At 39.0% G+C, this 24,232-nt stretch overlaps 1 protein-coding gene across 1 annotated transcript; it reads left to right on the forward strand.

Annotated features, from left to right (window-relative positions):
* The first annotated feature begins 868 nt into the window (after nt 1–868).
* LOC149095868 (proprotein convertase subtilisin/kexin type 4-like) lies at nt 869–18,446 on the forward strand. Its single transcript, XM_089281699.1, has 13 exons — nt 869–1,089; nt 5,103–5,207; nt 5,327–5,416; nt 8,412–8,537; nt 9,691–9,761; nt 11,354–11,442; nt 12,663–12,847; nt 13,559–13,774; nt 14,256–14,356; nt 14,860–15,093; nt 15,245–15,537; nt 15,887–16,057; nt 17,072–18,446. Exons 1-13 carry the CDS (start codon nt 916–918, stop codon nt 17,422–17,424), a joined length of 2,208 nt encoding a protein of 735 aa, XP_089137825.1. The 5' UTR covers nt 869–915; the 3' UTR covers nt 17,425–18,446.
* Nucleotides 18,447–24,232: the final 5,786 nt, after the last annotated feature.

Consider the following 24,232-nt stretch of genomic DNA (forward strand, 5'->3'; position numbering starts at 1 on the left):
GAGGGGGTCATGCGATCTTTAAATGGTGTTTCCCAAATCCCACCAGCCCCCCCCCCCCCCTCCCTCATAAAAAATGAACGGTCCCTTATCACTTGTGAACGAATCATCTTAAAGGCTTTTGTTGTTGGGCCATCGTATTTTAACGAGGAATAAAACACAAATAGCGGTGATAAACATATTAAACTTACGCATTTTAATAACTTGACGTTTCGTATGCTACGCAACATACATTTTCAAAAGTGGAATAAAGACCGTTACAATTTTTGAAAACTATATATGAAATGTCAATAAGAGGTCTGGAAGCGAGATTAAGAAACATCTGTTTCTTAACAGTAAAACAATAAAAGCCTAAGCTTATTAATAAAGTATCAGCTTCTCACTGCTGACGTTTACATTAAGAGCCGGCTTAAGTTGTTGGATAAGCAAAGTTTCGAAGTTAATTCACGGTGAATTCTGGTTATTTTCAAGAATTTTAATTATTACAACGTACAGCCATTTTTACTTTCTAAATGTAATACCCAGCAATAAGTATTCTGGTCACGTTCTTCAGTCAACAAACTGAAATACGTGTTCGAAAAAACGAAACATTGATAAGCTCATTCAGTTTCCGCATATTTTATTCAAACGAAATGGGGAGGGGTGGGGAGATCTTTCATACCACTCAGAAAATTAAATTTATTTAATAAAGAGCAATCATAAAGTTCGAAAAAATACTGTAGATCTGCAGTGCGATGCGATCTTTTGAAGCTAGGTCAGACACTAATGGAAAAAAAAAAAAAAAACCATGCCAAACAGAGGTAACAAACAAGGGTCTCTCCACCTACCCTTAGTCGTGAAGAAAATGCATGCCAGGTCACTCAGCACAACTATAGCCAAAACAGCTCAACAGGAAGCGTTAATTCAACACTTGCTAAGATGGAGAACGCGAGCAAGGCAGTACTTTTGTGCTCTATTCTCCTACTGTTCCTCAGTGGAAATCAAATTTTTGCCACGGACATTTACACTAATATTTGGGCCGTGAAAGTTTATGGTGGTGTGCAAGACGCCAAGAAGTTAGCCGTCAAACATGGCTTGTCCTATGAAAGACACGTAAGTTAACTCAGTACACTTTAGTTTTTTGTCTGTGACTCTCGGATCCATTGAGGAAGTAAAGAACGGGACCTTCTCGGCATCTCACTAATGCAACATCGTACGACTGGATTCTCACAAATCGCTTGTGTATGTGGTTTAAAACTACAAATTCCGCCTTACTAATTATGAACGTTCTATTTTAGTCCATCGAGTTATGTAAGCTTTAAAGCTTACATTGTTTTTTCCTAAAAACGCCCTGATCTTCCAGCCAAAGATTGTTTAAATACACCTCCAATTTCGCAGGAGACCCGTTAAATTAGAGCGTAGTATTTTATCTGATGTTCCCCAGAATATTGAGCTAAAAGCTGTAGACAGCACATCACTTGATCAACACAAACTGTATTATTGCACCCTTTGTGAAATCTATGATGACATAATGGTCTTAATCTGGAAGTTCGATCTAGGTCGGCTTTAACCAACTTAAAAGCCTCGGAAATGGCCTTAGCCATAATTCCTGACACTGTTGCAAATCCTTCTTGCATGGCAGCTAAGGATATCTTCCTCTTGAAATTCTGTCATAGGAAATTTCCATAGGTTGGCAAAGCCTCGGAAATGGCATCAGCCATATTTCTGGACAGTGTTGCAATCTATCTTCCTCTTGAATTTCCTCATCTAGGATGTCTCTAGGTTGGCCTTAGCCAACTTAAAAGCCTCGGAAATGGCATTAGCGATATTTCTGGAAAGTGTTCCAATCTATCTCCCCGTCGAATTTCCTCATCTAGGATGTCTCTACAATCTTGGACAAAATAAATGGAACATCTGGACATCTGGACCACCCCTCCCCCCATTTCAATGATGCCAAAATGGCGCGTTTTTGCTCCTTCGCGCCTTCATCATTGCTTTGGGGGGGTTGGGGGATAATTGTTCCATTTTATTCTGTCCAAGATTGTAGGTCGGCCTTAGCCAACTTAAAAACCTCAGAAATGGTATTAGCCATATTTCTGGACAGTGTTGCAATCTGTCTTCCTCTTGAGTTTCCTCGGCTAGGATGTCTCTAGATTGACCTTAGCCGACTTAAAAGCCTTAAAAATGGCATTAGCCATATTCCGGGCAGTGCTACAAATCCTTCTTGCATGGCAGCTAAGGGAGCTGTCGAGGGTCCTTCACAAAGGAGAAATGCCAATCTTGGTGCCATTTTCCACAACAAATTGGACTTCAATAGGTGATTCCAGAAAATATCCATGCCATAGTACGAGCGGCATCTTGGATTTCCGAGGGAGAGGGGGGTTTCTTGGACTGGAATTCTGAAGGCATGGGAGGGTAACGCAGTTTGGAATTCCAAACGCATTTGGGGGTTTCAGCCCTGAATTTTCACAGGGGGAAGATGACGAAAGCTTCACTTGAAATCGCTGATCTGATAACTTTTCCAGTTTATATATCATCAAGCACGAACCAACTGTGGAAGAAGGGTAAACATTGATCAGGCAGGTGTTAGCAATCACGCAGAAAAGTGAGCGTATGGATGTTGTGGCAAGCTCCATATCAAATAGGTCTTACAGTTAATGGATGAATAAAATACAAAACAAGCTTGTGTTTGTTTCCAATCTAAAATTGTCAATCAACGATCTTGTTACGTGAGAAAAACTAGCACCAGTCTCTCGTTTCCAAATGGAACACCTGACAGATTTGTAGGCTGCATCACTAGTGGTCAGCAATTGTTACCTCTCATGCGAAAACGTACACTATGGCTATCCGTTCAAATGCCTAAAAACCGTTCGCTTGCCGTTTGCCATTCGTTTGTCATCCGTTCGTGATCGATGGGATGCCGTTCGAACAGATTGGATCATCTGTTCAGAAAAATTTCTAGCTGCTGCTATCTGTTCTAAAAAAGTCTTCATCCGTTCGAACGGCTGAGGTCTCCTGTTCGAATAAAATCTTAATCTGTTCGAATGACTGAAGTTATCTGTTCAAAAAAAATCTTCATCCGTTCGAAAGGCTGAGGTTATCCGTTCGAAAAAAATCGTCATCCGTTTGAATGGCTGCTGCTATCCATTCACAAAACCATTCAGCCGTTCGATCGGCCAACAGCATCCGATTGGATTCAGGTTTTCGAACGGCTGGGATTGTCTGCTCAGAAGGAACTTTATACAGCCACCCAAATGGCTGTGTTCGTTTAAAACAAACATTCAACTTTTCCGATTTAAACAGCCATATTTGTCCATTCTGAAAGAGAAACTGTATTTAAAATCATGGTTCAAGAAATCAATACTTTGAACAGATGTCATAACAGCTCATGTTATGCTGTGTTACGATTGTTTGCCGGTTCTATTCTGTTATAAGCTTTTGGTGTCCATTTCTAAGTTTTGTCAAGTTTTGAAAGCAGAATTGAAGAAGTGTGTAATAAAAATTGCAGCAATAGACCTACGGAAGGGAAGCAAAAACACATCCTTTATCAAAACGTCAAGATCTCCTGCATTTAGCCGCTAAGCCGTTTATAGCCATTCGTTCAACACAAACTGTTTTCCTCCGCCATTTGAACATCTGGAATCATATGTTCCAAATGTTTCTTTAGCAGTTTGAACGCCTGACGTCACCCGTTCGAAATTTTTCGTTAGCCATTCGAATGGCTGGCATCATCCGTTCAAAATTTTTCGTTAGCTGTTCAAACAGCTAGCATCACCCGTGCGAAATTTTTTATTCGCCGTTCGAATGGCTGACATCACCCGTTTGAATTTTTTCATACGCCGTTCGAACGGCTGGCGTCATCCTTTCGAAATTTTTCCTGTGCCGTTCGAATAGCAGGCATCATCTGTTCGAAATTTTTCCAGTGCTGTTCGAACATTTACAGCAACCGTTCGAAGTTTTCCCGTGGCCATTCAAACAGTATTTGGAACCGTTTTGAATGGCTGGAACATCCGTTTCTCATCTGTTCGTTAGCCGTTCGCCAGCCGTTCGTTTTGACCGTTTAACGGTTATTGGTTAGTGACATTTTCGCGTAAGAGGTCACAATTACTCAATGAACACAATTTTCAATATGGCAGGTGACGGCACATCATGAACTTTACTTTTGTCTTCCACTGGTATGAATATGATCTACTTTCCTGAAAATATGAGGGTAATGAATTGTAAACAAAAAGTTTTATTTGGTGGTAAGCAACTTATAGATAACACTTAGAAGGGAAAGCTACAGTGTACTTTATTAAACGTTAACAAACTTGAGTTGCTTGTTTGCGTGAGCAAAAATTGTGAGTAGAATTTTCTTGGAGGGGGAAAAAAGCGCAAGTTTCCCGTTCGGTAGAAGTTTTAGACAGTTAAACAGGATTTCCAAAGGGTATGAAAAAAAAATCAGAAATTCTGAAGGGGAAGAGGGGTTAACAATTTTGGAATGTCGAGGGCATGGGGGGTAGAGCATTTTGGAATTTCCTAAGGCAAGGGGGAGTCAAAATGTTCATGCCACCAGTGGTAAGGAATGGATATTTTCTGGAATCACCCAATGTCCTTGGACACTTTTACCTTGAGAGCTATAGCTGCTTTACTTTTTCTATCCAGATGTTTCCTTCCTCTGACTGGTATCTGTGTCTTTGTCAGGAATTCTAACGTACTTTAGAGCAAATTATTGCTGCAAATGTTCACTAGACATAAAAGACTTCTGTTCGCTTGAAAAGGTGACAACACACTGAGTTTGCGCAGGCACAATGCTATCTCATGTAAGACCTCAATGCGGTTACGGAATAGAATTCTGAATATACAAATATACATAATTTGACATAATTTGATCATTTTGATGCCCATTTCAAACCCATATTTTGATTTAATAGGCCACGTTATAACTTCAAGGGGGAAAAAAAATGACAGGAAGCAATACTAAAAATGTTTGAATTATCATTTGGAGATGTAGGTTTTGGGTTGAAAGGTCCACTTACATCTTCTGAAATTAAACAACTTACATGCAATTATATTTATGAGTGTTTACTAGGAAGCATAATGAATATATAAAGTACAAAACTAAATTTGATTTATTTACTTCTTAGCTCTTTGAGGACTATTACACTTTTAAAAGTCACGAGATACAGCATCGAGCAGAAAAGAAATCTGAGTCACTTGAGATTGACAGTAAGCTAGATTTGGATCAAAAGGTTAGAATTTCAAAAAGTTTTGTTTGATTTTGTATGTAGATACCATCCAAAAATTATAAATTTCCTTTATTGTAAATTCTAATTTACAGTTTATGTCCTAATAGTTTCTTTTTTAATAGGTTGAATGGTTTATGCAGCAGAAGGAAAAAGAATATCAACTACTGTCTACAGTTATCAGAGACCCTTTACTTAAGGAACAGTGGTATATTGTGAGTTGCCCATTTTATCTACTTTTAAAGAGTAGTTTGACACACAGTAGTTACTGATGACCATTGCCTAATGTTAACTTGCTAATGGATGTACATATGTACATTGTAACATTATACTTCTAGTTGCTTTATAAATTTCCGCTTACTCTAAACACAATATTGATGGTGACACCCATAACTGTGATATGTTTTTATCTTGGAAAATAACACTTCAATTGGTATGGATATCGATGGACACTCACTCCTGACCATCACCTCTTTGCTTCCTGTTCTGAAGACATTTCAAACATCCACTGACCATTGTAAAGAACTTTATTAGAGAGGCACAAGCTAGGTGTTCAAAGCGATTTTTCAGTTGTAGAGGGAATAGACCTCATGGTTCTTCTTACATAATTTGATTGTGAAGGAAAGTCTTTTTTGTTTTTTCTTCGCAAACCCATGTGACACTAGTGGTAATTTAGGGCGCAACAAAGGCAGCTAGCATATTTTGAGTTCAAAAATGATGAAAAAAAAAGTCATATATCAAATGATGAAAAGCTCCAGGTGATTTTTTAAACTTGCAAGAAATGGAAAGGCAAATACATTTCTTCAGGTAAATGGTTTCATGACAATAAATGAATGTGATAAAAATAACAACAGTGAAAAAGAAAGATTATTGCTATCCACAGAATGCGAACCTGAAACCTCCTGCATGTGAGGCAATTGACTAAGCAACTGTGCCACATCTACAACACCATTCATGATGGGAAGAATATTCATATTAATTAATGTGTACTGAAGTGCTGGGTAATTTACACAGCATGTTCAAGTGAGTTCTGAGTACGTACAGTTGAGCTGAAGTTCAAGTGAGTTGAAAACTGGCTCTGATCCTGTAAGTGAGTTGTTGCCGAGCTTGTACAAGTGGAGATGACACAATTTAACCTTGATTAAACTTTGGATGAAAAATGGCGAGGAGAATTGAGAGAACTTGAACATTGCATTTTGCTAGATACAGTAAGCTTATACGGTTGCTGTAAATTGATACATGTACAAGTATGGCCATGGTAAAATGATATGCCTTTCTTTGGTTGAACAAATGGTTGATGAAGAGAAGAAAAGACATTGCACATGGTTGCAAGTTTTGCAGTCACTGATATTGCCTTGGAAAGAGAAGAAAAAATTAATATTTATAAATTATTTACAAGGTAAACAAGAAATCATTCACAGTACAACACATAGGCATTTTACTTGGTCACGCAACCAAGTACTGACTCTGCCAAACAGGTCTTAACTTTGTTGATCTGACGAGACACGCTGCTGTTCTTGTGGTATTAATATTGATTCCATGCTGAACATAGAAAGGCAAAACAAATTTCAAAGCCCACACTTACCTAACCCTAGAGCCTATAATGTTGTTATCAATGCCTTCATAACTGAAGATCAGTTTTAGAACTCATCAAAGATATTAATATGCTAATTTGTAACCTTACATACATACATACATACATACATACATGCATACATTAATATACACGCATACATACACCCATAGGTACACACACATACATACATACATTTTGTTTTGTTTTCAAACCATTTTATTTTCATTTTTTAACCTTATATTTGTTGAGTGAAACAATGGAACTGGGCTAAGCTAAAGAGAATGCAGCTGTCAGTAATAACAAGATTTGGCAGGGAAATATTATTGAAGAACAAAAAATATGTATGGGTTATTGACCAAGTGTGAGGTCAAGATGGCTGGATATTGGCCAAGCTCTTTTTTTGCGTGGTCATGGACCGAGACGTAGTTGAGGTCCATAAACTCGCAAAAAAAGAACGAGGCCAATATCAAGCCATCTTGAATGAACAAGCTTGGTCAATAAAGGATTTTTTATGTGGCTTTTGGGGAAATTTTTCTTGCGGGACACGGCAGGTAGTCCCGAGCGGGCAAGATAGCTCCATCTTGCCCGCTCGGGTAGCCAATCACAGCGCAGGATTTGATTCATCTTGCTTGCTCACGGAACTAGCCATATAATAAATAATTATATAACTTAGAAAAGGAAAACCCAAAATACAGGGATTTTATTACTTGGTCGCGCATCTGGCCAGTACTATGCTTACCCTAATAGCTGTAGTTATTATATAAGAAGCTGTACTTTCCTTGTGATAGCATCTTCAAGAAGGATGACTTCATGAATGTTAATCTACAGTGCCACAATTCTCCTTACGTTTTCTGTTACTGTTACATTTTGTACTATTTCTTGCCAGGCCAGTGCACTTTAGCTTCATTCTTCACCTCTCTGGCTCAATATACATTTATATGATAATTGTATAAATTTTATAAGATATTGTAGGTCAAAATGAAATTCAGGTTAAAATGAAATTCCTTTCTTTGTCTCATAACCCTAATTATTCAGGGATCATGATTAATTAGGGTTAGAAGACAAATAGGAAATTGAGAATCAAACTAGGTTAAAATCATTTTAACCTGAATTTCATTTTTGCCTGGATTACTGTATGACCTTATGCATTAAAAACCCAGTTCAGTGGCATTAAAGCTGCCATACTTACTGATGATCCATTTTCCAGGTTGAGTGGTTCATAGCCACTTAAAGTTCCTAACAAGAAAATTCAGTAGTGCAACAACTAACTGTGACCAGCCAATCACATGCAGGCTGAGTCTTAAACAAAAAGGTCTGGCTAATTTTAGCTGCTAGCAGTAATTAAAATATAGAGTTTTAAAAATAATTTTACACCCTGTATTAAAAACTTTAAACCCTGGGTGCAGACAAAGCAACTGAAACCAGAAGCTTTGAAAAATAATTTGTTTTTGTCCTAGTGACTAAAAGCAATAACAAAAGGAGAGAACTATAGGACTACAGCTGCTGTAGGAGTATGCAATACTTTGTTTGGTCAACTGTTTTAATTTACCCAACTACATCTTGTATATAGACATATTAAATGATTTATAAATCTCTCCTATTTATGTTGAATCTTTCCTTGAATCTCTTTTTAGGAGAGACCTAAATATCCAACATACAACATCACTTCAGTTTGGCCGACGTACACAGGGAGAGGAATTCTGGTGGCAGTACTTGATGATGGAGTTAATGGGAATCATCCTGAACTATCATCTAATTATGTACTGATTTTGAATTGTTCAGTTTCCTTTTATTCTGTGCATTAACACTGGGGGTGGTGAATGGCAAAATCCAAGGTTTATGGAAAACCCTTCTTAACATCTGCATGAGACTGAGACTTTCAACAGGTTTTTAAAATCTGGGCCTAGGAATATGCTTTACAGAGAATAGCAAATGGGAGACTTGTTAGCTAATTGACTAACAATTGTGGCAAACCTGGTCATTAAGTGGTGACTTGGTATTTATTAACCTATATTCTTTTGAACCAGTTAGAATGACAGTCGTGAACAGTACAGGTGATCGTGAGTTCTAGCAATTGAAGAGCTGTGTTTGTATCAATCAGCCTTATGTTGCATTTTAGGCCGTTTTTTCTTTTTCTTGGCTCTGATCTGAAATAGCAAAATCAACATTGTTTCAGGGAGAAGGGGGGAAGATTGAGGGTCAGGGAGAGAAATGTTTTCAAGATGCTCAGAAATCAAATTTTACTGCTGAGTGTCCCATTACTTTGTCGCCCATTGTGGCTCTGATCTGCCTCAATCTCAGCAACTGGGCTACAAATTATATTTTAAACACTCACCTGGACTTTTTTCACTCATTTACACATTTTTTGGAAGAAAATCTGCCTGGGTCTAGATAGCTTTCTTTCAACCAACGATGGCTGTGTCTTATGCCAATACGATACATGTACATGTACATAAAATAATGATGCTTCTGTTTATAGTGTTCAAAGTTAAAATCAAATCCCTGAGAATCTTAGCTGTCTTCTAGTAACAGGGTTCGTACGGGTCCTGGAAAACCTGGAAAGTCCTGGAATTTTATTGTGGCATTTTCCAGGACTGGAAAGTCCTGGAAAAGGGCTACTGGTCCTGAAAAGTTCTGGAAATCTGTTAAACTCAAGTAAAAAAATATGAAATGTATGGCAGATAGTAAGGAGAATTAACATTAAGATCCTTGGAGTGAAAGGGTGAATGTGAATTTTAGAGTCCTGGAAAAATCAATCTGAGTCGTGGAAAAGTCCTGGAAAAGTCCAGGAAAAGTCCTGGAAATTTGTTTCTGAAAAAGGGTGCAAACCCTGTAGTAAGTCAAAGGAAAATAGGAAACAGAGCAGCGAATCTGAGGAACATTTTTGTTTGAAAAATATTTCTTCTCTTCCAGGTTGCATCTGCAAGTTATGATTATGTAGAAAATAATCCAGTACCAGTTCCAAGTGGAGGAACAGTGTCAGGGTATTTTATTTCCTTATTTTGGTTTGGTTTTTGTTTAAGATCTACCTTCAGAATAATTGGATCAAAATTTGAGTACTGCTCAATTAATGTACAATTAGAGACAGGCCTAACGGTGGAAGAGGGGGTGCTACTTCCCAAAAAAATTGGGTGGGGGTGGGTTGCCCGCTTCCCAAAACCCTTACCCTATTTATGACCAAAATCTGTGATTTTCCTCACCTATTTATGACCTGACCCAAAATTTGGTACCCTATTTATGACACAACCCTTAAATCAATACCCTGTTTCAGGCCCGCTTAATATAATTAGTTTCCTAGTTCAGACCAATGTTAAATTAATTAGAAGTTGACTGCAATTATTGCTGCAAACTTCTAGTCTTAAAAACATACTGTCCCAGAGTGCAAAAACCACAGTACCCTATTTATGACCAGAATGGCAAAAATCAATACCCTATTTTATGAGGAAAACAGCTGAAAAACCATACCCTTCTGGGGCCACACATACCTATACAGGGAGTACCCCCCTTCCAGGGGGAGGCTTATTTGAGAACAGATGCACTTTTTTGCCATCTCTTTTGAAGTGTTTATGTACCCAAACTGTAAACTGTAACATGGTTAAATCTTCTCAATATAGGGATTGAATTTACTCTTAAATGAACAAGACAAGTTTTTCCTAACTCAACATCAAACTAACCTTGATACACATAAATATTGAAAGATAGGAGCTAGCATATTGTTAAGTGCACTTGCATGTATCAGTAGCAAGCTTTTGTTAGTAGAATAGGGGTGTTGCTAAAAGAAATCACAATTAGGACTGAGTGGAATCCAATTTGATCTGTAAGTCAAATGCATGATTAGCAAAGTTGGACAACCCTTCAGGGGCAGTTCAGAACAAATTGGATGACACCCAGTCCTGTTACTAAATTTGCTCTGGACAGAAATTGCATACAATTTCACCAGAAGTAAGGCTGTGTTTTCTAGCCTGTGGATGAATGTTCATAAGTTCTGAGATAAAAAACGCTACAAATGGGTGCAAGTGCACGTCACATAACATTGTTGGATTCCTGGTTGTGGTATATAGTTAAAGAGTGTTTTTCAATTGAGTGTCGCAAAACCAAAACCAAGTCAGCTACTTACCAATTAGACTACTCACCCAATCTTAAACCATAATTAATAGTAAAACCAAAGTCAAAACCAAAATATTTGCCTTATTACTTTCTACACCCAATTGTACAGTATACTGATCTATTCTAATTCATGAACAAATAACTGAAGAAAGTTAGTATGTTTCATTTCCTTCTCACTTCCTGCCCTCTTAAGAGTCCCACTTCCTGCCCTTTTTCTTTCATACCACTCTGCCCCCTCTTCTCCTGAGCTCCTGCCCCAGCCCCCTGTCCACACCAATAAATTGTGGATGATGTAAAAAAAAATAAAGAAAGAAATACATGTACATCAGAAAAAGCAATTAGCCTTAGTTTACTGTGAGTCTTGGTTTAGAAAATACAAGGTTAAATTTGTTAGTTGTGTCTTATTTATTCACAGAATAATAAAATGTAGCTCTTCATGATAATGATTCTAAGTTGTTGATGATCCTAGACATGGTAACATGTGTGCTGGGGTTATAGCTGGAGCAGCTAATAACAACTTGTGTGGTGTGGGATTGGCATACAATGCCAAAATTGCAGGTAAGTCAGCTGGTCAAGATTAATAGCTTACAAAAAGCTGAATAACTGCCCTTATCTTGATACTGGTACATTGATAAATGGTGTGGGATTTAGAGGGTTTTTTCAGGTTTTTGGCCCCATGAAAGCCATCTTCCAAGATAGTTCCCAAGCATATAAATTTACACTCTGTTCAAAGCATACATGTATAATGATATACATGTAAGATCTAATTTAACTATTTACTAATGTTAAACTAATTTTAAGTCTATTTTATAAAAAAGCTATTTGGCCAGAACTCATTGCAGGTTATACACTGTAGTCTATTTAATTCTATTTTTTAAAACTCTTTTTCAATACATTTAATTACAATTCTGTTTAAAATAATAAAATAGATTAGAACTTAGGTTTAGTCAAAATATAGTTTGGAGGATTCAATCAGCCTGTTCTGTCTGCTTTCTGAAAAAGATTACACTAAAAGAATTTCTTTATTGGACGAAGAGGAAAATAGAATTGAAATAGTGGTATTTACAATCTATTCTTACAGTTTTGAGTGACTGTTTTTTGTTTGCATTGTATCTAAAAAGACAGCTAGTATTCGAAATACATCTACTTGTAAATACGTTCTTCTAAGGTAGAGAGCAGGTAGAATTGTATTAGTTTTATTGGAATTTGAATTTTGCAGTTTAGTATATATCACTGGATTCTATTTGGTTCCTACATGAATCAAAAGAGAATTTACTACCAGGCGGATCTGTTTTAAAAGACATTTGAAGCAGTAGTTGTTTGTCCCATGAAACTTGATAGCAGTTTAGGGTGGTCACAAAGTTTGGAGTTGGCAACTTAATGGTTGAAGTAGGTAGTTGATTTTGCCTTTCCTTGTAAAGACTGAGACAGTCATATACCGTAATAGATCAAAGTAACTGGCCAAGAACATGAAGTAATTGACGATTTGTGCTGGCAGTGGGCTGGTTTTGATGGCCCTGAGCAGGGAACCAATTTTCGTGGACCATAAAGCTGCTGCAAAAAAAGCCTTGAAAGTAGTAAGAAAATCTCGTTCTCCATTAAATATCCTCCGTTAATTAACTAATTTGGACTAAATGGATGTTATTAAATATATATATCAAGTGTACATAAGTAGAGATTAAATGGAAAAAAAAAAGAGAGAATAGATGTGAGACATGCCTTTGATGAAGAGGCAAAGAACTAAAGTAACTGCAAACTTTCAATCTCCCATACCTCAGGAGTTCGACTTTTCGATGACGATATTGGTGTCAGGTCAACAGATGCCACAGAGTCAGCTGCCCTGCTTCACAAAATCGAAATTGTTCATATTTACTCAAACAGCTGGGGACCAGGGGATGGGGGCTGGCAGGTTGCAGGTCCTGGAGTGCTGGCCAATCAAGCTTTAAAAAATGGAGCTAAAAAGGTACATTTTGAGTATAAGTTATGTGGTTTAACATGCTTTTCTACTAAGAGTAATGTAATAATTATTGATATTATAAAAATTAATACTAAGCCATTTAGCTGAGAGAAGCCACCGGCCTGCTGGCAAATAACACTGAACAGAGATTAATGGAGGATGATAGATGTTGCCTAGATGGAACAAAGAGGACTGGTGTTCATAGGTTTTACTTCTGTCAGGAAAAAAAAAAGAGAGAGAGAGAGAGAGAAAAGAAGAACCTTTTCCATATAGGGAGGGGGGCTAGGGAGGCGTCATCATGGTCTCATTATTAGTGTGCTCACCACCTGATCATGCGGTCCGAGTTTGAGTTTTGGCCGAGAACGTCGTGTTCTGTTCCTTGGTAAGACACTTTACCCTCACAGTGCCTCTCTCCAACCAGGTGCATACATGTAAATGAGTGCCGGTGAATTTAATGCTGGGGGTAACCCTGCGATGGAATAGCATCCCATCCAGGGGGGAGTAGAAATACTCCTAGTCACTTATGCTACAGAAACCGGGATTAGCACCAGCCTGATGGGCCACTTAGCTTGTATTCAGACTTAATCTTACTTTATTGGAAGCGCCATAAGCAAGAACGTTCTACCAGTCTCTCAGAAAATTAAGCAACAACAACAAAAGGAAAAGGAGACATAACCACTAACAACAAAGGAAACAGAACATTTTTTTTTCTTTCAGGGTAGAAGGGGCTTGGGTGCGATTTATGTCTTTGCAGCTGGAAATGGCGGCGTTTTTCAAGACAGTTGTGCCTATAACGGTTATGTTAATAGTATTTACACTATTGCAATCACCGGTTTAAACAAAAATGGTTCGAATCCAACCTATGCTGAAGACTGCCCTGGAATCATGGCCACAACTTACAGCAGAGACACATGGAAAGGATACGGAAAAGTTGTGAGTGAAACAGCTGTCAGCTTATGAAAGGTTTTACAGTTCTCCCCTTATCCCCCAACGCTTCTTTGCTTTTTCCCAAGAAGAAAGGGCCAGTAACCTTCTCTTTGGGGGCTGTGAAAACTAGTAAACTTTTTAATTAAGAGTACACTCTGAGTACCGCACTCTCTTCAATCCACTGTATATATCGGTATTGGTTGTTTGGTCTGGATATTTGGCCCTTTTATGAAACCCAATAATGACCAACAAGGTCTCTTTTTACGAACTTAAACTGTAAAGTGTTAAGCTGTGTACAATGAGAGCTGCGAATTCTAAGCTTGAAATTGAATTTAAAAACATTGAAGGGATATTTTAGTCTGGACGCCATGCAATTGTGGTGCCGTTGTGAAACCAGTTATCAGTTAATTAAAGTGGTTGTAAATGAAGAATAACTGCGTTGAATTAATCTCTTTCCCCTCGTTTGCCTATTTTTCCTTTCATGCAGATAACCGCTGATAAACAGTCTGGATGTATTGACAATTTTGGAGGAACGTCCGCAGCGGCAGCGATGGCTTCTGGTCTCATTGCACTGACACTTGAAGCAAAGTAATTGAAGACTTTATTTCTGAGTTTCAGTGTGAACATTGCTGTGTGGAGGGTGACATGATGGTAGAACGTAACTTTCTGCTTCGCCTCCCCTTTCCTATCGACCCCACTTGCCTCCCTCCCCTCGCGGTTAAATGGCCATTATTGTGCCGTAAGAAAATAAATCAAATTTTGTGTTAGCCCTCGCTGTAAGCGACCCTAACATTCTATGCCTTTAAGAGTGATCAGTTCCAAACCGTCCTTAGTTTTAGCTCTGACAACATCATGCACTTGGAGAACGTGTTTGATACAACTGACTTAATAGTAGAATTAAATTGAAGCACATTTCTCTCTGAATCGCAAACAAGGGAAGACTCCTCTAGAATATCATTGACCGTCACTGATGTTTACTACGTTTACTACTTCTTTGTAAGTTGATATTTTCTAGTGTGAAGTTATGTTAAAGCAGAATTATTAATCTATTTTGTGTGATGATCGTTACACCACTAGTTTTTGTCTTACAGTCCCGACTTAACATGGCGAGACGTGCAACACGTGATAGCCAGAAGCGCGAGACCAGCGCCTGGGGGAGTCCCACTAGAAAATGGAGAATGGGTAAGGAACAAAGCTGGCTTAACCTTCAGCAAGAGTTATGGCTTTGGACTGATGGATGCTGGCAAGATGGTGCACTTGGCCAAACACTGGAGAACAGTTCCGCAGCAACGAAGATGCGAGTTTAAAGGTCAAGATGAAAACAGGTTTGACTCAGTTTGTGGTTTGTGTTAAAAGTTTGTTGATGTGATTGCAGACTTCCGGTGATATAAAAAAAAAATGAAGCAGTTGAGACATAAAGCCTGCTACTATATGTATAAAATATTAATTACGATGCTTCTCTTCTTTCAATTACAGACCAATCCCTTCTGAGGTGTCGGTAACATTCGCTAGCTGCGAGATAAAATTCCTGGAACATGTTCAGGTCAAGGTAAATCTTGATTTCACGCGCCGAGGAGATCTGTATCTGGAGCTGGAGGCTCCTAGTGGTACAAAATCACCACTAACTAATCGACGGCATCTTGACAACTTCACCGGATTTAAAAATCTTACAAACTGGGTTATCGCTACCCTTTTTCATTGGGGAGAGAATCCTGAGGGACAATGGAAGGTGAAAATTGGAAATTTGGATAGGAGGTACCAAACTAAGGGTAAGTACAGATCGGCGACTTTCATCTCGAAATATTCCGTTAGTGTTAAATTGTACAGTAACTGAATAGTGTGAAAATGGTTTTGTTTTGTTTTGTGTATTTTTTGTTCTTAGTGCACAGTGCTTTCTACTTGTAACGAAAGCATTTTGGACCACGCCTGATTGTCTTCCTTTTATGTTCCACCTCAGAAACCTCAAGTTACCTGATCATAAAAATGCGGGTTAAATCTTCATTCATGTACATTGGTCGTTTGATTCATTAGTTAAACTGATTGCAGCCTTCTGAATCACATAGTGCCTTATGGAAGAGGACTTAAAACTAATGCTTGCGCTGTGTTTCTTCATTCTAGGTACACTTTATAGCTGGTCGTTAATTTTGTATGGAACCTCTGAGGATCCCCTTTCAAGGAACCGTCATGCCCCAAATAATTCCGGAAGCTTCACATTTCCAACATATGCAACAACATCATATCCTACAAAAGAACCTGCTACAATCTCGCCGCGACCAACTTCTAAACCTGGTAGGCGAAACTTGTCGGTTCGTCTTTTGTTTTTGTCGCCAAACACGAGATAATTAGGGACACTATTTAAAAATTGATTTTATGTTTACGGAGAATGCTGTTAAAGACCGGCAAAAAAAGTTTCATACAAGACTATTCATTCTAATAATATAAAGTAAGCACCACAGACAGCCAACCGATATTGCACAGACCATCCACTAATTCACACACAGTGGACAATTAATGCAGCTGTTAATTAGAAGCTCAGCGATGTTTACTTTCCTTAATTACGAAAAATTAGTTAAACTACAACTATGGACTAATTCTTCTGGAAAATGCGCAAAAACGTGAAATCATAACTACAGTACCTACAGAATAAGAGCACCCCTATTCCCCTTTTCAATGTTTGAAAATGGTAAAATGTAAACTTCTGTTAGATGAAAGTGTTATGCCAACATTACACAGTGGTGGGCAGGGGCAAAATGCGTATAGGATGACGTTTACTAACCCTTGTGACTAAGCTTGTTGCTTTTTGGGACATCTGGATCTGTTTTGATAAATCAGAATAAGTTTCCTGAAATGCCGTCAAAGTGATGGTGACTGGATAGTGGTCAGGAGTTTGTCCACTTGCTCAAAGGTTACAACCATTTTGTACGGCATCACAATCGGCACCACAGAAAAACACTGTTGATGTTTTTATACTCTTTTTGTGTGCTTGAAGGGCAAGGCTTTTTGATTCTTGCAGTCGTTTTGAGAAAACGGTATCTTTATCAGTGAGATAAAACGCTACTAAGCAAACACGCGTACGGTAATTTTACATGTATTTGCATCGACGACATACGCGTGTGTGCTGAAAAGTATCGGACGGAATTCTGACTGCAAGTTTCTTTAATTCCTCTTCTTTATAAACTTGCAAATGTGGAACAACTATACTCATTGCTTAGTGCTGCCCGCGTGACCTTTCAAGAGTAACAATTTCATTGACATGAGGTTCTTCAACATTTTTTCATGAAATTCCAATCTGTTTTTCCATAGGTCCCAAGAAGGTAATCCTGATCATCCTTATTAGTGTTGGCGTTCTTGTCCTAGCTGGGATTTGTCTTTATCTTTCTAATCGTCTGTGTCCTGAGTGTGTTCCTGTGTGCTGTGTGCTGTGTCTTGGTGTGTTATCTCGCCTGCTGGACCGTGTGCTCTCGTGTCTCTCTGAGCTGTGCCGATGCTGCCATGGTGACCGGAAGACAATCCACAGTGGGATAAACCAGACGCAAACAGAGCAGCAAGAAAAGCAACAGAAAGAGAAATGCGACGACCTTGCTAAATATCCCAGACCTGTCCGCCATGGCTCATCTGTATATTCGCCGGATACTAGTAAAGGATATATGGTTTAGAGCGTTATTTAAGGACGCTGGCTTGAAAATCTGCTAATGCATTTTTTTTTCAAACTTTAACTGCCATTAGGTAATGAGTAGGTCAGCTATTTCATTCCAGGTCTATATCGTGTGGAAAAATACCCTAATATTAAAAAAATGACGCAAGAAACTCGTCATGATCTCTAAGGATGTTAGTTCTGTTGCGTCATCCAAATTTTGCGATCCTTTTTCATAAAACTTAACCATTGAAGAAGCCGTGGCAGAGAGAGAGCTCAAAACACGGTAGAAAATTAGGGGCCACCGAGTGTCAAAGATCGTTAAATCTACGCAAACTGCGGTAACTAATAACACTATTGTTCAATTTTATTGCTTGACGAGCATGCTCATTACATGAAGTGTGCGGGATTGTGCGTTATTTGCGTGCGCAGTAATCATGCGCACCAACAATCAGCGCGAACATCCTTAATATAAAGAGACAGGAACGTCACTAAAGGCCAGGAAAAGAAAAAATAGCGCCATTGTATTTATTAAAAACAGGAAACAGAAAACAGAATTTATTCAATTAATGCCCGAAGGGGTTTAAACGTTTTCAGATATATGTGCAGTTTGAGTTTGATTGTTTGAACAATTGACAAGTTTTGTTTTATTTATTTGTTTGTTTGTATTTTTTTTAAATTAATATGTATTATAGGAGCGGTAACAGAAAAAGAAACAGAACTTGGTAAATTAAACCCCGAAGGGGCTTAAACGTTTTCAGATATATATGTACATTTTCATTTTGATTGTTTGAATACTTGACATGTTTTGTGTTTAGAACTTGGTTTTAGAAGAAAATAGCATTAAACATGATATTGTAGTAGCGATAAGGCCTTAGTAATTTAGTAATATTGTTCCTACAATTTTCATAGGGTATGGAATGTGCATGTTGAGTAAGGCTTATAAGACTGGTATAAAGTTTGTCGACAGTCATTGATCGGTCGTAGTACGTTCCTATCCAACAATTGTTAGATCAATAAATCATCTTTATGGCTTTCCTTGTATGATTTTCATTATCATTATTGCTTTCATTTCTTTCTTTCTTTCTTTCTTTCTTTCTTTCTTTCTTTCTTTCTTTCTTTCTTTCTTTCTTTTTTTTTCGTTTTTGGTCCGTGTGCCATTAAGTTGTAACGAATAAATAAATTAGTTATTGTAAATTCACACAAGACGAACGAGCGGTCAAATTTCGGGTAATCAGAATGGGCTCACCTTCAAACGCTCTTCACATGAGAATAAGCTATGATATGATAGAGTTATACTCGTTTTCTCATGGTTTGCCATCAAATAGCACCAGATTTCGACCTTGGACCCTCACTCCTCTCCAGAGACACTTAACAAGGTAGTTTTTAAGAAGTCATCTGGGACCTCCATGGCCACCAAATGCCTAACAGATTCTTTTTAGTTGCTGGGAAATTTCTATCAATCTACTCGTTTTTTTGTGTGTGTGTTTTTTTTTCAGCAGGAATGTCTCAACTGCACCATGATCTAGCAACTCGTCTTGTTAACGCTAGTCAACTGGCAGACACGTGACCCAGACTTGCGTCATGTGACAGTGGGGACGAGTCTACACCCGTTTAGTAGGGAGAGGAATGGGTGTGGCTCCAGAGGGCTTAGGTGATAGCAATTAGCTGTGGATCCATGGTCGTATCTAAACCTTCAGTGAGGAGAGGGAGGAATTCACACGGGTAAACAAAATTCAACAAGCTAGCGAGTACAAGCAATCTGCGTGAAATACCCGCATTCCAGCTTAGAGTAAGGTTAATGACGGTGAGTGCCCAGGAGTTTCCCAGACAGCGAGAAAACGGCTGGGAAACATAACTCAAAGAGCAGATCCGTTGAGTGTCCTTAACGCGTAGAAAAAGTCAGGCAGGGTTCGATTTTTTGTAATAGATTACGTTTTCAATTCCAAGCTCTTGCGCTGAATGGCAGTAAACTGGCGGTCCGAGAGAGCTGTCGCGTGATGACTGGGTTTACGGTTAGGGTGTGCCATATTGGTACCCTTCCGAAGGAGACCAACATTGCGTGTCCACACAAACCTCTATAAATGTGGGTGAAAAATGTCTGAATAACGCAGGTATGAAAAACGGTGGTGGTTCAAATATCAGACATCTATCAAATCTTGGATTCCTGATTGAACATATTGAATGGTCACCGTTTTTTCTTTCCAATGGCACGACAGTAAACTGACCAGCTATAGCGTGAAAGTGTCAAGCTCTTGGTTTTCGTCTTCTTTGACAATGGAACGCTCCACGGTAAAAAAGCAAACAAGACTTTTTGAGACATTAACCGAGATGAAAATCATTGGTCCTCCATAATTGTTATCCTTTAACTTGCCGCCAGTTTGTAAAGATGAACTTTATCGGTGTACAGATGGACTTCCGCTATCTGACAGCTCTCTTTAAAAAGTGGACAGTTAGAAATGGTCCCAACCACATAGAAACACTCTATTTTGAACCTTCCATGAGCAGACACCTGTCTTAAGCGGATAGTTTTTCTGGTCCAGAGGCCGTGTCTGCTTACGGGGAGGTTCGACTGGATTGGCTTCAGCGGGTCGTGTTCGGAGGGATTCCGGACACCGCTTCTGTGCGCTGTAATCACTTCGATTTTCCTCTCCAAATTCATGTGACGAAGGGGCGTTATGGTTTGACAGCGCCTGCCCTTAAGAGGAAGGGACGAGCTGAATATTCCCAAAATCTCGATTCCTTATGACTGCAAAAATGTCATCGACTGGATAAGGAAACGGGCTCCTTCGTCGGGCGCTATGATAAACAGGTGAACCATGTAAAGATCGGGAACATGAATATATATTCCATAAACCTTCCCTACAGATATGTTTGCGTCATCCAAACTCATGATGGTATATAGAAGAGAATGTAGCTAAATAAATATAGATGAATTCGGTTGAAATAGAGAAATTTTCACACCGCAGACGTTAAAAGTACATTTAAAACTTGTCTGTAGTGATCCGTAGTGGGATTTTGTTTTGTTTAGCATGTTGAGGAAAACCTTTTTTATCTCAGAATTTCTTGTGACTGGAAAACTGTGTCGTGAATCCGAAAGACGATATCATTGCTTCTGAGCCATTGTTATCCTCTTTTTCATCGGTCGAGTCTTCTCGTCGATTCTTAACCAACTCGAACTCTTTAAAGGTGTCAGTTAGGTGCTAAGACACGATCTACGATGCCATGTTTGTTTTGGATGCTGCGACTAAGAAAATTTGCTTTCGCGGACTCCCTAAAATATGTGAATGAACAAACACAATAAGAACCAAAAGACCTCTGGGGAGTAGGACAGAGGCAATTTCGTAATCTTTTCAAAGAGCCACTTGCTTCACCTTATCCGCAATGAAGTCTATTATTCCACTCGCGCTTGTTGTTGGATATGGGACGATTATAGCCGACTCATATCCAACGCGCGCTCGATTGTATTTCACAGACTCCGTTCGAAATATATAAGGGAACAAATGTTACACCGCTATTATAAGCAATGAGCATTTTATTATGAGCATAATAAAATATCTTAATAGTTTAACTATAAATAATAAAATTCAACCGAAGAGTAGAGGAGCATAGAGCTACTTTGGGGATAAGACCCCAACCCCAGACTGAATTTAAAAAGGGTTTATAGTAAAATGCTCTGAAAGTTGAAGCAGACGACCAGTCTGGATAAAAGCATTGCCAGCTGCTGTTGTAGATATACCACGCAAAGAGTGAGCTTTAAAAATTTGATTGTCTATTCCTGCTGCACTTACAAAAGTTCGTAGCCAACGCCCCAAAGTTGTGGAAGTGAAGTCCTGCGGGGCGTTTAAATGAAATGAAAAAAAAAAAAAAAACTTACCAGGAAGAGAAGACGAGATAACCGCACGAACTCATAGGTTGTTTACCATTTACCCAAAAATTCCGGAAATTTCGGATGGAATGTAAATGGAAAGCTTAATTTTGTCTCTCCGCAGGGAAATTTTCTCGGGAAAACGGGATTTTTTGGAAGGTAGACCAAAATTCCCAAACGGAAGTTTCGAATGGAAATGAGCGTTTCATTTGCTTGTTTTTACTAGTTCAAGGCCTTTTGGCTTGGATTGCCTTTGATCGCGAGGCTATTGAGCTCATCAATGATGAAAGATGGTTTCACAAATGCTTCAGTGCGGAGCATGTGATCTGCTTGCGCCTGGTATGTCTCTCTTTCATCTCATAAGTATGTTGGTGATCCCTCGACCCACCACGATGAGTAATCGGAGTAATATACCGTTATACGCTTTCTGGGGGTAGTTCCTCATGTGGAAAACCACACACATTAGGAAGCTTTACTTTTCGCGGGCGTATGGTGTTGTGGACCAGCAATGTTTTCGTATGTGCTTAGTGAAGTAGAATACAAACAGATACCAAAAAGCAGTGCCGCAGTAAATGAATATCCCCGTTGTTCATCTTATCGGAGCTTGTACGCTGAATTTAAATTTTTTGCAGCCTACAATAATTTAACTCCAAGAAATGGTGTGAATACTGAATGATGAATTCTTTTGTAACATGTTTATTTTTACTTATGGTTTTGATATGCCAATGGAAATAATATTCTGCACGATTTATTGACCCGTCTCCACTCTTGTAGTTCTCGAGGAAACTAGGAGACGTAGGGCGAAGGAAAAACACACACTTTAATTACACGAGCACGATGTAGCAAAAAGTCACAAGTTGCATTATGAATAGTGCTTATATATATTGGGGGCCTGGGAACTAACAAGCGACCGCAGACCGGAAGCCGAGGCAGGTTTCTAAGCGATACTACGACATCCCCCTTTTCTTAAGGGAAAAAAAACTGATCACAACAACTCTACGCTTAGAAATGAAAGCAAATGCGAAGACGCACGTACACACTGCATGCTTATAAGTTCAGGTTATCTGGAGCCTTGATTCTTCCACTGGATCTACAAAGTGGCTGTACAGGAGAAGGATCCGCAGTTGAGCTTGGCGATACAGACTCGGGTGGCTCCGCAGAGGAGCAGGCAGCGCTTACAGGGGATACGGGGGCACTACTGGTACTATGTTCTTCGCGATCCGCTGCACACGAGATGGAGTCGGCAACTGGAACATCGTCAGGGACTTCATCGCTTCGGAACTGAAAAGACGCTCCAGTAGCACGAAGATGACGACGGTTTTTCTGAAGTGTTCCACGTTTCTCAGTGGCTACCAGGTATGAACGTGGGGTATCTGCCACATATTGGACAATGCCTGGCGTCCAGGTACCGCTAGCTGGATTTAAGACTCGAATGCAATCTCCTGTGAACAGCGAACGAAGTGACTGCCGGCCTGTTTTATCATATCGCACCTTCTGCTTCTCTTGTCTGAGTTGACGTTTAAGGGGGTCTTATACTCTCAGATATAAATTTTTCTCCAGAAAACCATTTTTTTTGGAACATGGAGATTCAACATCCCTGTCCATTTGTAAATCGTATTTTGAAACGATTTTCCTCTAATTACTCCTGAATTTACGTGTAAATTAAGAAATTTGAACACTTCTAGCTATATTTCAACATAGCAACACCCATAGCAACCATTGTTTACAGTCTAAAAGTACTCACAAAATGGATTCAATTCAATACATTTTAATGATACTTTACACAAACGCTTTAAAGATGTGTAGTTATGAGAACTTTGCATCATGGTCCTGAACATTATTTCTTCTACCATCTTATACGCTCCTTATACTTGGATAACATTTCTATGACTGGTGTGTATTCGGGTGTTCAATGAAACATTTATGTAAAACCTTTAAATATACCCCTCCCCATGCCCCTAACCTCCCCCCCCCCCCCCCCCTAGTTCACAGGTCTAATTTGGGCTCTCGGAGACCGAAGTAAAACTTTAAAGCCTTATTTCTCAAAATGACCAAATAGACGGATCATCAATATCTTGCACAGGATATCTCCACTGGGTTTTAACTGAATGTTGTCAAATTTTCAACATTGATGAAGGACACAATTATCTAGGTCTTAAACCTCCAAAATTTGCAATTTATGAAATTTTTCCCTGTTATTTAGTTAATATAGTTAATATTAGTTAATATTAATACACTTTTTCAACATTTCACGAGAAAACCCCCCTCAAAACACTGTTTTCTGAGGTTTGTCTCCTGGACAACTTGCTTATGGACAGGATGAACTTAATTCCATACTTCTCGAACCATTCATTATTACGTTATCGTGTTTATAATGAACACCACTTTTTAACACTAAGGAGCTAGTTATTCATTAACTATCATGGCACGTGAGCTGGAAAAGCTCATTTTTGAAGTCAGAGTGCAAAGTCCTTTAACGTGATACCAAAACTGTTCCACAGAGTTGTTTTGCAAAAAAAAAAAAATTTAGGTCTAAGACCACCTTAATGTTGATGTCTCCACCTGCAGAGAACGAGGGCTTTAACACAGCTGGTAGATTTTTCTGATATACTCGGCCATTCAGAAGCTCTGCAGGTGAAGGTAGATCACGACTGAGGGGGGTACTACGGAGACAAAGCATAGCCAAATGAGGATCCTGGCCAGATTCCTTGCACTTGTGCAAAAGTTCCTTCGCAGTCTGCACTGTCCTCTCACTAAAACCATTGGACTGAGGATACAGGGATCTGGATGTGACGTGAGTAAATCCATAGCTACGACTGAACTCCTGGAAGGCAGCAGGTGTATACTGTGAGCCATTGTTTGTTACCAGTTTACTTCGAATCCCATGTTCCTCGAAGACAGGTGTGCAATGACTGCAGATGACTGGATGCTAGTGAGCTTTTTTTTTACCACAGGAAACTTA

Source organism: Orbicella faveolata, unplaced genomic scaffold (assembly GCF_042242905.1).
Source record: "Orbicella faveolata isolate gen_17 unplaced genomic scaffold, um_ofav_v1 contig_48, whole genome shotgun sequence".
NCBI lineage: Eukaryota > Metazoa > Cnidaria > Anthozoa > Scleractinia > Merulinidae > Orbicella > Orbicella faveolata.